The sequence below is a fragment of the Platichthys flesus genome, chromosome 5 (assembly GCF_949316205.1).
Source record: "Platichthys flesus chromosome 5, fPlaFle2.1, whole genome shotgun sequence".
Taxonomy (NCBI): domain Eukaryota; kingdom Metazoa; phylum Chordata; class Actinopteri; order Pleuronectiformes; family Pleuronectidae; genus Platichthys; species Platichthys flesus.
The window spans coordinates 2,828,161-2,843,309 of NC_084949.1; the positions used below are offsets into that span (position 1 = coordinate 2,828,161).

Consider the following 15,149-nt stretch of genomic DNA (forward strand, 5'->3'; position numbering starts at 1 on the left):
GGGGAAACAAACGAGCAGCAGAGTAAAAATGAATTGTATTACTGACTGCTTTAATTACAAGCGACCATACGGTGGAACGTAACAAATACGGAGAAAGACAGTCGCAGTATTATCCTCCATCGCTCACTCCGGATGCTCAGCTCCTCCCCCTACGCGCGGGGCTTCATTTGATCAAATCCTTCAACTTGGACCACTTAGGCTCAGCTGCACTTTTTTACAACACTGCATTTGGGCAGCGCCACAACTCACGCAGCAGTTCCTCTTCCACAGCGCAGCAACAATTAACACACAGCGGCGAGGCAGAGAGAGGAGTGGGGGAAAAAAGGACTTCTTGCCTGCGCCGCATCTTTCTGTGCCGCCAGCCATGGAGACGGGATCCACATTTTGCCCAAAGTGGCACAGCGCGCTTTGGCTTTTGCTTTTGATGATGCTCAGCTTTTTCCACGCAGCCAAAGCTGAGATAACGTGCAGATCCTGTCAGCCTGGAAATAAGTGGCTTGCACAGGAATTACTGTTGAATATCGACACGAGTGCATCCTCGGCGGGGTTGAAGGAAGAAGTTTTGGGACGCGGAGCCGGGGCTGCGGGTGGAGAGGGTCGGCGGCCCCGTTGCGCGGCGGGGTCCGCTGACTGCGCTCCGGATGAGGCGGAGTACACGGTGCCAAGGCTGGGACGGCATACACGCAGCCTGCGCGCAAACGGTGACATTGGTGAGAGCGAGTTTGCGAAGACTAAAGTTTCATACGTGAAAATGAGTGGCCAGCGGAGATCCAGCGACGGGGTCGGTCTCACCTCAGCCGTCTCACCCACAAGGCGCACCAGAAGGAACAGTGGTAAAGATGAAGCCAGGTCCCCCCACTCAGCCCAGAGGCAGGACCCGGGAGAGGGCACCGGTTCGGCGGTGGCACGCAGAGTGACGCGCTCCGAATTGCGCAGGAGCGGAGATGAGCGGAGAGCCGCTGGTCCGAGGCAGGAGGAGCTAAAACTTAATAGTTCTACGTTCGCCTTGACCGGGGACTCATCTCACAACCAGGCAATGGTGCACTGGTCCGGCCAGAACAGCAGTGTAAGTAATTCATTATGTCCACTTTAACCATGCGCCAATCCACTGAGGCAGGGAAACGTGCGCTCATGTTGGCTGTCAGGAACACATTACTCAGGAGAGGAGCCAGATCTCTGCCTGATGCGCTGGGAAAGGTGTGTGAGAGTTTGTGTGTAGGCGTTGGTGTGTGTGTGTGTGTGTGTGAGAGAGAGAGAGCGAGAGAGATACAACCAAGAAGAGAGGAACAATCTCCCTCTTGTTTAATTGAAGTTACTTCCCAGCTCATATCGCTTCCATCTTTGTCTTCCACAAGGGTTGAAAACGGGGGTTTCAATATGATCATGAATTATAGTGGCATACTAACAGTCAGTGGGTTTACTCAACCGGTTACTATTCAATCCTCACTGTTGAGATCAGGCCTACCCCTGCACTTTTGGTTGGGTTGAGTGCTTTTCTTTGTCAAGAGCGAGAGACTGATCTCCAGTGTTGAAGAGAGAGAGAGAGAGAGAGAGAGAGAGAGAGAGAGAGAGAGAGAGAGAGAGAGAGAGAGGCTTTATCAGAGGAGCTTGCTCATGATGGGGCAGCTGCATTGATGTCAGGATAAAGCATGTTGAGCACGGAGCATTTCTGACCAGCAGGCAGGATTTTCAAGTAGCGCCGTAGGTTGTGGGAGAGGTTAAGCAATCTCAGCCCTCCTCCCTCCTTTTTGTGAGGCCACGTTTCCTGAGCCACGGGCCTAAAGCACCTGCAAAGTTTAGAGCTGAAGAGTGGCCTCTCTTTGCTCGCTGTCTTCGGATCCTTTCATGTGAAGGCAGGAATGAGCAGATCAGGGTTTTGTCCGTGTGGCGGCAGTCCTCAGGGGGAGGAAGGTATTTACAGGTGCTCCAGCCTTCAGAGCAGGCAATCAATTGTTCTATTATTCGTTTTGTATGTGAGTTTAACGGAGAACATTTCCTTTCTGAGGGACCAGCAGCTGCTTGGCTCGCCCGTGTAGCCACAGAAACTGGCCAGCACAGTAAAACCTGACATCTAATGATTTGGGATCAGTAAAAGTTTAAGAAGTAAAGAAGGACTTAATAAATAACACTCACATTTCTAAAAGAGAGATATTCTAAATGAAATTATATGCAGATAATAATATAATAATATAATGTGTAATTGTTATTTTGAATTTGATTAAATTGGCTATATTTCCTTTTAATTTATTGATTTAGCTAAATATCAATAAATAGTGGATCCAATGCTAATAATGTCTCCTATAAGCCGGCCTTTTTTGTTGAACCATATTTTAAGAATACCAAGATAATTAATTCACAATGATGTAGAACGGCACAAATCCTGACAACAAATTTCAGTATTTGTTGCATAAGACATTTCTGTTTCAGTGCTAATGTTATCGGTAACGGTACAGAAAAACAAAACTTGAGACTCCGCAGCCTCACTGTACACGCACATGGTCTAGACTCTCTTTCAATGAGCTTCAGAAGCACTCAGCACCGAGCCTTTGTCCAGGTGATGATGAAGTCAGAAGTGTCCTTCACCTGAGTTCAGCCCCTTTGAGTGAACGTCCTAAGTTGCACCACAACTTAGGGAATTTATTAAAATGTCGTTCACCTCAGTATAAATAAGAACACAACATGAGAGGAAAGAACTTTGTGTGAGTTCCGGCTTTATTCGTTAGAATGCCCATTTGTTTCAAAATTTTTTTATTTTTGTTTGTGTTGCAGCCCCTGTCTCCTTGGAGTATGAGGTGTATCAACAGGGTAGCTGGCAATGATGGTTGATGTGTCATGCTGCACAGTGTCGTCCATGGTACAACATTGTATTGCTTGTTTTACCAGCTGGCTTTTATTCTGCGGCATCTTTGTTTGTTCTTCAGAGACGACAAATTCTGGACGCAGAAGAAGAAAAAAAAGCTCTTGTCCTGTTTTGCTTCCGAGCAGAAAAACAGTACCCATACAAACACAATTTATGTATCCCCGCAGATAATGAAATCCTTTAGATTATTGCTTTAAACTTTAATTAACACTGGGAAAAGCTTAACTGAAAAAAAAAGGCTGGGGCTCAATTCAAATGGATTCATCTGCTGTGAAGACCGATGTCTCCACACCGATGTCTTCAACATTTGTCCTAAAACCAGGCTTCCACAAAACCATGTCCTGACCGCTGCACCACTGCACTGCTCAGTGTTACAACTAGTGTTGTCACGATACCAACATTATGACTTCGATACTATACCTGCCAAAATATCACGATACCCGATACTTTTTCGATACGATACCACAAATATGATACGATACTGGTTTATCTGATAGTAATAAATTAAACATCTGTAAGGTTACCTTTTTTACCAGCTTGTTCCTGCCCTGCTTTTTGGACACTTAACAAATGGCATTCCTATTAGTATTAGCCTACAGGCCCACATGAGTGAAATTATAGGTTATTTTGCATGTATAGCGGTTACTTAATTGAGTTTAATTTTGACAATGAACTGAGCTACGTTCTTGCAGCCAAATTGAAAGCTAGATCAACGTCTTAAACGAGAATACATGCAATAGGGCAAGAACACATTCAAGTGATTGGGGTGTAATGTTTCGAAGTGCGCAAAAACGAACACGTGCAACGTGAGGGAACGTCACGTTAATTTGTCAAATCAGCATCGTATCAGGCCAGCATGATAAAACCAGGAGCCGTGACAAATTAACGTTCCCTCACGTTACCATTCAACATATGAACACTGTACAGGGAGCCGCTGCAGAGGGGCTGAAGAGCCGCGGATTGCGGCCCCTGGCTCCCGAGAAAGAATGACTTTTTTTACTGCTCCGCCATTAAAGACATGTGGACGTCAAAGCATTAGTTGCGCCGCACATTCACCCTCCCGTTCGTGCGCCCCACTTGTTATGTCTCCGCCCGGTCGCGCCAGATAATTTCCAGATTTCACTCCGCGCATCTTTCTTTTCAATAAGCCGAGGACGGTCGGCAAGATCCATGTCTCCCCTGAGATCAATCGCTGTGAGTGAGGGCTGCCAGCTCTCACACATGCAGGCAGCCCTCACTCACAGCCCCTCGCAGTCTGCATGCAGAGTGACAGGGAGCGGAACAGCGAGTGCGCTCTGATTGCTGCTATTTCAATGAAGTACCGGTACTAAAAATATGCAAAACCGTATCGTTTTTAACGTAAGGGTACCGCGGTACCTTTCTAGTACCGGTACACCGTGCAACACTAGTTACAACCACACCACTTAGCCCTGTCTGTAACAAAACCAATTACAGTCAAACACATATCAGTGGCTCCCATGCCTTGCACTTCCCTTCTGCCTGAAATTCCATTCCGTGCTTCAGGTGCTGACAAACTATTGTAGTTTGTGACAAAAAGTGACCTTACAGTGGATGGCAAGAAAATAAATACACCTGGAAATGTCAAAGATTCTGGCAAGGATTTTCCATTTATCATTGTTTTTTTTTTCCTAGCTGCCATTTTGTGTCCGCCCTCAAAACAAAGCAGACCATCATCAGCGTTTATCAGCCCTGTTTGTTTTTTGCCATGTGAAAGATGCTGCTTTTGTATACACAAAACAATTTGCCCTTATTCTTTCAGTTGACGCAAAAAACTTACTCGAGACGTGCAAGGATCTGGCATTAAAAATGTAGAGTTGTTGCTATAAGTGGGAACAGACGTCCTCAGTCTTTATAATCTGAGCTGCTGCATAAATAAACACATGCGTAAACAATATGGCACGGAGCTAGTGAAAAAAGATACAGAGAAGGGCTCTGCTGCTTGCAAAAATGTAACCTTTAAGGCATTTACAAGGCTCGTCTGTTAAGCATCCCACATTACTGGAAGCCTGTATGTCAGATTTGATTGGAGGTTATAATAAGGACTCATGCAGAATTGCCGCAAGAGTCATATAAGCATTGTAGGCCAAGAGCAAATAGAGAAAAAACATGTATCATTAGTACAAATACACGTGCAGCAGTTGAATGGACTGTACTTAATTTAGTAAATGATGGAAACATGTGATTAATATAACAAAGGATGCAGGATGTTGATGTGGAGACTCAGGTCAGGTTGCACTCATTCCTTATGCTGTTTAATTGTGCCGGCATATTAATCTGGACTGAAATAATAGCTGCACTGTAAAAAATGGCTTTGTGTTGCCTCCACCCTCGAAGGTTCTGAGTTGAAACTTAATTTTGGTTTAGAGTTTTTCCATGATCTGATCATGACCTCAGTTTTGTACCACTTAAAGCACTGACCCAAAACTTAACCTTCTCTCTATACTTACCCGGGAAGAAAATGTGACCCTGTGTCTACAGTATTTCATCAAACTGTGTTATTTTTATTTATTCCAAGATATACTTGGTGATTTGGTTAGAATCTATTTTTTGGCTAATCCACTTTCTCGCAACCTTTCCTTTGTGGTCGTCTGCTGTTTCTACACTCTTACATTACGACACTGTTGTGATGGAGAGGAGTTAAAGTTATTTAAGTCATATGACAAATTTTTTCCTTTTTTTTTTTTTGACAGAAGTAATGTAATGTTTAATCCCAAATGGAACTACTCTGGTCAAATACAAACACTGTGTGTTTGGCTGGCATGTGATGGGTTTGATTAAGATATGTTGCCAATCCACAGCACTGGACATGCTGTCACTCACCTTGTCCCATTTTTCTCCGATCTACCGGTTGAGGCAGGTGGCCGACCATATTGAGTCGGGTTTTTGAGTTTTTTCCTGGAGAGGGAGTTTTTTTCTTTTCATAGTTGTCAGTGCTGCTCGATGTGGGAACTGTTTGTTTTTGTACAATTTTGCAAGGTCTCGACCTTACTATGTAACTTTCCTGTGTTTTAATTTTGTTGCTATACAAATAAAACCCAATCGAATTTTGTTTTGACTAGAAACCCACCATTAAAAATATATTTTATATAAATAACCATAGCGCCACTGTTCCTACGGTTGCCTCACAACAAGAGGGATCTGGGTTTGAATCTACCGGTCTGGACTGCTCTCTGTGGAATTTGCAGATTCTCCCTAAACATTTGCCTGTGTTGGTTAGGTCAATTAGAGACTCTTATTGCATGTGGGAATGTGATGATGGATAGTTGCAGCCCTGTGATACACTGGCAGCCCTTCCAGGGTGCACCCTGCCTCTCAAATGTTTCCCTAACCCTAACCCTGTTTTTTTCAACCTCTTTTTGGCTGTGTATTGTTGCAATGAAAGTGCTTTACAGTACAGTTTTTTGCCATTCACCTATTCACACACCCATTCATACAGTGCAACTACGGGCAGGACTTACCTACTTACTTACTCTCCACGATTTGAAATTTTGTTTACATGTGGTTTTAATCCACTGCGAAACACGACACAACAGCACATTCATCTTCATCCGATGCATAGACATCAATGTAACAGGGAAAAAAGTCACTGAACTCAGTAATTGAACCTGCAATCACTGAACTAGTTTGGAAAATAAAGGCACATCTGAGTCCTGATAAGAAGCACGGAAACATTGAATTAGTTTTACACCACTGTGTCAAAATTACACACAGAGAGTTCTTGGTGCTGGCAGAGCAGCATTAAGATGCTAGGAAAAAGGTTACAGGCAAAGAGCAGTCTCGCCGTGGGACCTGTGGCATATTGCTCAGATGGATGTACCACACGCACTGGGACAGCATTGTTTACATTATGAAATGTCAGGCATTAAGTACTTTGGCCTGTCAGTCAGATCGCTCGGCCTGACATATTGTCTGTCAGTCTGAGAAGTTTACTCTTGAGCTTCCTGAGACGTATTGTCCTGCTGCTGGAACCGGTCCAACGAAAGCAACAGAAGCAAGTGAATTTAAAATTGAAACCCTGCAGAGACAACAGCATTTTGTCTTTCACAGATGAGCGAGTGATCTATCAAAATATTTTTCTGCCAATTAATGAGTATATTGATCACAGGACACTCTTTGAAGAATTTTTGAGAAACTCACTCACTGTCCCATGACAGTCTGGCACTACCTCTCTAGGTGTTGATGGAATCTATTAATGGTTGTGTATGCACTCTCATTGCCATAGCAACAGCTAATTTACCACCAACCCAAAGATTTGTTGCAAATCTCCGTTGTGCACTGACATTTCCTCCACACCATCAAGCCGTCACAATTTGCTAATTTGGAGACATTTGACGGCCGTCAATGCCACATGTGGGGACGAGCACATTCACAACCTGCTCATCCAAGATGGCAGAAATCTTCTAATGTAATTTAGGGCAGAGTTGTGCAGCGAGGAAAAGTGGTGTGGTTAGCAGACAATTTGACTCACCTTTTTATACAGTACAGTATTATTTATTGTTAAAAAGGACAGTGATTTAAAGGTTGCATTAAAAGTTATTCATATTTTAGCTTTCCACCAGCATGTCACACCTATCCTGTGAAATTATACTGAGTTTGGTAAATTAATAATAATAAGAAATGGATTATGGTGGTCAACTGACCTTTCCTCAAGCACCAGTTCCGATTTGTGTTTTTTTCTTCCTACTTTTGTCCTCATCTAAGGTTTTAACCAGTACCACCATCAGGTACAATTTCACTGTGTCCAAACTCATTCTAATTATTTATGTATGTATATGCGGATCTATCTATCTATCTATCTATCTATCTATCTATCTATCTATCTATCTATCTATCTATCTATCTATCTATCTATCTATCTATCACTGGCTGTCCCTTCACTTCCTTATTGTTAAGCTTTTGAAACTAAACACATTTAACAGTGTAGGGAGAAAAAGATAGATTCAAAACAAAATCCCTTTTCACACTGATACACATGCAGAGAGAGAGAGAGAGAGAGAGAGAGAGAGAGAGAGAGAGAGAGAGAGAGAGAGAGAGAGAGAGAGAGAGAGAGAGAGAGAGAAAATCAAATCAATCAGTCAATCAATCAATCAGTCTATTTTGCTCTGGTTAGAACCCACCAAATGGTTAAGCAAAAAGGGGTTTCTCTTACTTTGATGGACAGATTGGGGAATACTTTATATGCCTTCGCTACACTGGATGTGTGAGCTTCATGGACCACTTTTCATTTCTGCACTCATTTGATCAGATCAGAGCGGCCAAACTGCCTGCATGAGACGTACCTGAGCCGCGCTGCTCTTCTAGACAGTTGGGGTATCGCCTATTTTCTCTAATGACTGCAGACAGTGAAAATTATCTTTTTCCATACTTTGTATGCCTCTATCTTTAAAATACATCACACACATATGTGTTTCTGTTGACAGAATACATGCATTCATTTTAACAAAGTCTTTACTGTAACTGTAGGACCGGAAGATGCATGGCCTCATACTGTCGAGTCCGGGGATTTAGTTGAGTACATGGCCCGATTTTTATTTAAGGAAATATTGTATTTACACCAATAACCCCACGTAGCAGCTCTGCAGACGTGCTACCTGTGTGAACAACAGACGCCTGTGATACGCAGCAGATCAATCCCGCAGCCAGTGTGGCCCAAGCGTAAACAGATACCTGGTTCTTTTCTTTAACACTAGTGAAAACCTTTTTTTATAACATCACAACACACATTGTTACATACATCACTGAATGTTTTACAATACACCTCCTTTACATAAATACTTTTCCCGTTACTTTACACTTCACAAAGAAGAATGAAAAAGTTGAACAAATTATCTGTGCCATTATGTTAAAGGTAAGAAATATGTATCAAATTACTGCTTTAAGTGAAGAAAAGATAAATAATGTTTTTAGATGACTTTAATGGACTAAATCATACTGTTCTCTAGTGTGTTTATTTCCATATTTCCTATACTTTCCATCTGCTCTTGTTATAGCAAACCCCTGTCCAATGGAAACCATATTTTTCTTCATACAGCTAATAATGGATGTTGAAATAAAGTGATTTTTAGTTAAACTAAGTTTTGCCTTTACCCCCTAAATCTGAATAACCAATGGCCTCAGCCATATGGGGCCATGTGATTGTTGTTGAAAAAATATCTTCATCATCCCACTCAAACCGGTCCCTCAGAACTCCTGCTCCTGTTTATTCGTCAATTTTTAGTAACATTAGACCACTTGCTCGCTCGGACCATGTGTCTTGGCCACAAATTATGCTAAAATTACAGTGTGAGCCTCCAAGTCAGATTGTGAACATTCAGTTTCGACGCCAGCTGAGTATTATCTGTGTGCTTTCAGACCCGTTACTTAGCCCATCCTGCTGAGAGTAGATTTAAAGACACATTGAAACAGCAAATATAACCGAAGCCACTGTGTGGGCTAAGCGATCCTCGGGGTATGTGCCTGGGAGTGATCAGGCAGGCGGACGCTGTCACGCTCCACTTAGCAGCATTTTACTTGCCATCAGGCTGTATATCCCAAACTGGGATTTCCATCCTGTCTTTCTTTTGCATGAGAAAAATCCCACGTGAAACACTTACAAATAAGTCATTATTTGACTCTGAAGTACTATGCTCTAAGGGCGTCTCTGGAGTAGTCAGGGTCTTCCTGTGGGCAGGCTCTCGACAAATATTATACACTTTGTGGGTAATATGTTGGGGCTCTCTCAGCCGAGCCTGTGAGGCCTCAGGAAGGCACACTTTATTTCAGTAAGTACCCTTAGGTGCTCCTGAGAGTTTCATTTCTATTGCTACCACCTTTCTGTTTCTCACTCTTCAATTTCTTTTCAGTCATTCAATGACATTGTGTCTGCTGGTGTTTTTGCAGGCCACTCGATTTTTGGCCTCTTCAATTTATAATAAGTGGGAAGACTTTGTCTTGTACTCAACGGAAATGGATTTATCCTTATTGGAGGCTGATGACTTAAGACCTGTATTTTGTCTTTTCTCCCATCTTAAGACATATACTATATTTTCTACAGGATGTGGATCCATTTATGTTGTAAAGTAGTGAATGTATTTCTGTTAAACTCATGGCGTTAGTCCTTCTACCTACGAAGGATTAGTTTCTTAATTTTGTTTCACTCTCCTTATTAGTTAAGTCATAAGATATAAAATGTAAAATTAGAATACCACCTTTTTACAACAGAGTATTAGGGTAATGTTTTTTTGATTTTGAGAACAAACTCATCATGTTACAAGAGTATTTTAAATAACTTTGTAATTTTACAATAATAAAGAATAGTACGTTTCTTACTGGATTTTTTAAATCCTGATCATTATGATAATGTGATGCTTGTGTGCCAAAAGTTTTACATAATTTCCCCCAAAATATTTTGAATTTATATGGAAAATCTACCTTTTTAGGTTCTTAGCAACGCCATAATGCTGTATTGTGCTTTTTTTCTCATTTTAGCACTTTGATTTTTCATGTCAGTCCTCCCCCTGAACCATGGAAATGATAAACTGAGAATTGATAGGATGAAGATTCCTCCTAAAATGATGTGACTAAAGGCAGCAAGTCGTGTTGAAAGGGAAGCCTCAGCATTGGTGATCAAACAGTGTTTAAGCCTGTTCCAAAACGGGAAAAAAGCCTGTTTACTTTTTTCCAAATACAACAAATGGAGATGAGGACACACTTGTTTCCGTCAGTCTCTCTTTAGAGTCCTTCTTAGTACTGCATTGGATTATTCACACACGGAGGGAATGAAAGCAGTTTTGTGAAAAATGAAAGGAGAACTCTTGAGAGAGATCTTCAAACTAACAAACGCATACTTCTCATCCCCACACCTGGCCAATTGCTTCGTGAAGTGGACATGCCTCTCAGATTGTTGCTGTTTGAAAAGTTACAAACATTGTCAGCTGCATCCATCCGAATCCAACGTTTGAGAGGTGTAGAGGAAGGGTTGGTTTCAGACGCTGTTTGACATTTGACAAACACACAAGCCTTGTGATATAAAGATTCCTTGGGCTTTACATGCCACTTGGATTTTAGGTTTCCCCTTTAGTGCTTGAGGTTCACTCATTTTCAAACTACGATCTTGTTTATCTCTGAACCTTAAATGGACATTTAATGAGATGGCAGTGTTGTGCAATAGTAGGAGTAGAATTGACGTTGGCTAATTATTAATAATCATGAAATATGATTATTAAAATAACAATTATTTCTTAAAAATAATCAAAAATGATAAAGCTATTAATTAAGAATAGTAACACATTTAATTAGAAATGATACGGTTATCCATTAATAATAGTTAAAATAATTAATGAAAACAATAAAATTATCAATTAAGAATAATACAAATCTGTAATCATTGCTTATTGTCGCGGGGCACCACCCTGGTTACAGGGACCAACAATTCAATCTTTAAAATATCAGTCTCATAATGATAAATGTCAAATCAATAATCTCAATATTTAATATTAATAATTATTTAATTAACAGTGAAGGCTTCTAAGTTCGAGCACAGGCAATCATAATCCAGCTGCAATCACATACATATGCACAAATAATCACAGACTAGAGATACTTTAATTACAAAAGCATTTATTAAAGGGGAAATAAAGTTAGACTGTTATTCAATGATTCATCATTTTAACAAGCTCCGATATTTCAAAGATAAACACAGCAGCAGCACTTATCACAATTCAGAAAATACATGTAAAACCGGCGGTCTACCTATGTATGTCCGTCTCGGTGTGTGTGCGTGTGTGTCTGTGTCAAAGTGTCTCTCTGTGTGCGTGTGTCTATGTGTGTGCATGTGAAATAAAGTTAGTGTTATTTAATGATTCATCATTTTAACAAACTCCCATATTTCAAAGATAACAACAGCAGGCGCTTATCACAATTTGGAAAAACATATGTATTCATCTATGTGTATCTGTGTGTGTATATCTGTCTGTGTCTATCAATGTGTCTCTGTGTCTGTGGAGGTGTGTGTGGGTGTGTGTGTGTGTGTGTGTGTGTGAGAGAGCGAGAGAGAGAGAGAGAGAGAAAAGAAAGGGGGCGTGGCGATGACGCAGTCACGTGGTGACGTCACATCTAAGATGGCGGCCGATCATGATTCGTGGAATCAAGGCCTAAAAACTCTCAAAATGGCGGATTGACTACAAAACAAGATGGCGGAGCCGTTATGAATTTAGAGCCAGAATGGGAGGAGAGGGAGAGAGGAGGCGTGGCAATAATAGACTCAAAATGGTGGTTTAACTTGCGTTATTCAAAATGGAGTCTATGTTAATGACACCATGTGGCCGGAGCTCACACTGGTGGTCGTCACATGAATTACACCAAGGGATTTTCAGACAAAGAGAATTCTTTGTCTCTGCTTTGGCGTTGGGCCGCATGGCTTCCAGATGTGTCCAGCCTCTCTGAATATAGATTTAACTATGTTACGTGAACTGTATTCTAAATACAGATCGGATGTGTGTATAGGTCGGTTTAGGAGGAGAGAGAGAGAGATAGAGAGCGAGCATACAAGGAGAGAGCAAAGCTCTTAAAAGCACCGTCAGAGACAAGTTACATTTACTTTACCACTCAGCACCCAAGTGGCGTTGTGTGCTGAGGTTTGACCGGTAAAGTCTCTTTAAAGTTGTTCAAACGGTCACAATGTTTCAAAAGTCCTTTTGAAAATAAAAACGTCGACTGAGATAAAAGAAAATGAAAGAAATGAAAGAAAATAACTCTGGTTGCCCCCTTTAGCAACTAAATCATCTGGAAAGACCCGGAGGGGTCTGTTGACGTCTTCAGAGCAGGGAAAATGGCAGCGATTATTGATGTCTCAGTGGTTTTATTCTACCTGAGAGGTCCTGCCTCCTTGAGGTGCTGGTCATGGGATGATGCTGGCTTTAAGCCAATTGAGTGTCAGAGGTCAAAGGAGAGTGGGAGCGGCCAGGAGCAGAGCAGGGGTTTCTGGGGAGACCCCAGGGATTAAGTTAACACCAGAAGATACACTCTCCATGCTGGATCTTAGAGGGAGACTTTAGCTGGCTTCATCTTGGCTCAAAGGCCACACTTTTACGACCCATTGTGTGTGGATCCCACCACATGGTTAGTTCTGTAGGGACTCTTGCCCAACAGCAGCTGCAATAATAAAACATAAAAACTAAGCTGATGAAAAGCTCACTCTCTGTTTCAGGTTTTCAAAATTCGACCCCACCACCTCAATGTTGTACCCACATCATGAGGAGTACATGGCAGAAAGCCAGACGCCAGAGGGAGATAAGTTTGTGAATCGGATCTAGATGTCATGAAAACCGATACTTCAGTATCAAGGCGATTCTAACATTCTAAAAATGTTATGGTACTCCTTTTTTACAGTACTGGAGGTACCAATAATACCGACCAGTCAATGATGGTTGCCGCCACTGCTTGGGGATCGGGCAGGCGTACATTACATGTCCGATATCCTTGAACCATGCTGTATTATACCACCACATGTCCTCTCATCCGCTCCCCCGCTGACCTGCGCTCACTTTGTGTCTTGGCGGTGGACACAGTCACTGGTCAGAGGTTTTTGGGACCCGTGTAATACTTGGGGTTTGCTTTGTGTTTGTTTGATTTGCTCTGGAGATTACAAGACACGTAATAAACATAACATTGTGTGTGCAGCCTCTGCTGTTTTCATACAGTCACAGAGCTACCTGATAACTGAGATCTCATAATTGTCCTACATGCCCCTGTTGTCCTTTGTAATGTTATTAGTCTTTTCTTTTTATATATTACTTGAAGGCTACATAGCTACTGTTGTTTATTATATGTTGGAATGTATTACGTAGGATTTATTGTTGGTATCGAGAATCGTGGTAATTTCATGTATGGTCATCGACTGCTAAATGTTTGGTATTGTGAGATCCCTAATAGAAACATAGCAAATATCCCTAAATATGTTCGACTTGGACTAACTCAGACTACGTCTGACTGTCTCTGACTTGATCCACCAACGGCTGCAGAGTAAAAGGATGTTGAGGAAATCCCTGTGTTTCAGTGTGTTACTTTCTTTCAGCTGAAAATTCAAACTTTAGTGTATAGTGACCATGTCAGAAGGAGATTAAAACTCATCACTTTGTGTTTGGAAATTAATAGTTCGACCTTTTTTAATATTCAGCACATTAGAAATACGAAATAAGCACAAATGAAATAAAATAACAGAAACAAAGAGAAGCCAACAGTTATACACAGACAGTGGTCATATATTAAATGAATATTCTATGTTTACACAATTGTTTACATAGACAAAATTACATGTAATATATACATATATATATATATATATATATATATATATAGTTTTAATTAATTGGTAGATATTCAGAGCTGCACCGCACCGCATCAAGTCTAACATGAGCTCAAAGAGAGGAAACTGGACTACCAAGAACTAATTACAAAATTATTCATCCAAACTGATATTATGTGCTGATTATTGCTTTTGCTAAAGGCTACTGTAGGTGAGGCAGTTGTATTTCTAAAGCACATCATACACAGAGGTAGATTCCGTACATGGACAGCAAAAACAACACAGAGACAAGGTTAAAATGAAATCATTTTAAGATAAGAAAGTCTTAAAAACACCTTTCAAGCTGAATAAAACTGAATTAAACTATTATGTTAAACCATTAAAAAGTTTTATTACTTAATTGAAACAAAAAAAACTGATAGAGTTGAGTAAAATAATACAATTTTAAAGATAAATAATAGTCTCAAACACTGATGGAATGACCATAGATTTGAGTAAATAATTAGTAAAAAGCTGGATTTAAAATCTGCAATATTGGGCATTCCTAAAACCATCAGGAATTTGGTTCAATGGAATAAACTAAACATTTGGAAATGGACACATACACGTATGTCATTCTAGATACAGTAAATGCACTTTATAGTGAAGTGGCATTATCTCTTTACAAACATCGCTGCACTGTACCTTCAGTGCTGTCAATGGTGACATGCCTGCAGCGGCCCATCTTCTCCGCGATGTGATTGACATTTTGATGTGAACGATGGCAATCAAGGGGATTGGTGTGTGGCAGGGACGAGCTCCACGCACTTTTAGCAGAGAAGTGAAGCGCAGCTTAGATGCTGAGCTGCGAGGTGGAGCGTGCTCAAATAAAGATTTTGTCTGTGTATTTTTGACAGTTACGGGTACAATGTTATTTGCAAATAAAAAACAGACAGTATTAAGGAAGAGCGCAGAGTTAAATCAGTCAGATTTGCAGGATGGACT

The 15,149-nt window shown here is 41.2% G+C and overlaps 1 protein-coding gene across 6 annotated transcripts in view; it reads left to right on the plus strand.

Moving 5' to 3' along the window:
- The first annotated feature begins 228 nt into the window (after positions 1 to 228).
- The window catches only part of LOC133954338 (VPS10 domain-containing receptor SorCS1), a 166,169-nt gene continuing 151,248 nt past the window's right edge, over positions 229 to 15,149 (plus strand). For all 6 annotated transcript variants that reach the window (XR_009920769.1, XR_009920768.1, XR_009920770.1 and 3 more), the window contains exon 1: positions 229 to 1,066. Coding sequence is in view for 3 of the 6 variants with exons in the window: in XM_062388711.1 (XP_062244695.1) it covers positions 365 to 1,066 (702 nt within the window). In the remaining 3 variants the exon portion in view is untranslated. The remainder of the gene's footprint in view (positions 1,067 to 15,149) is intronic.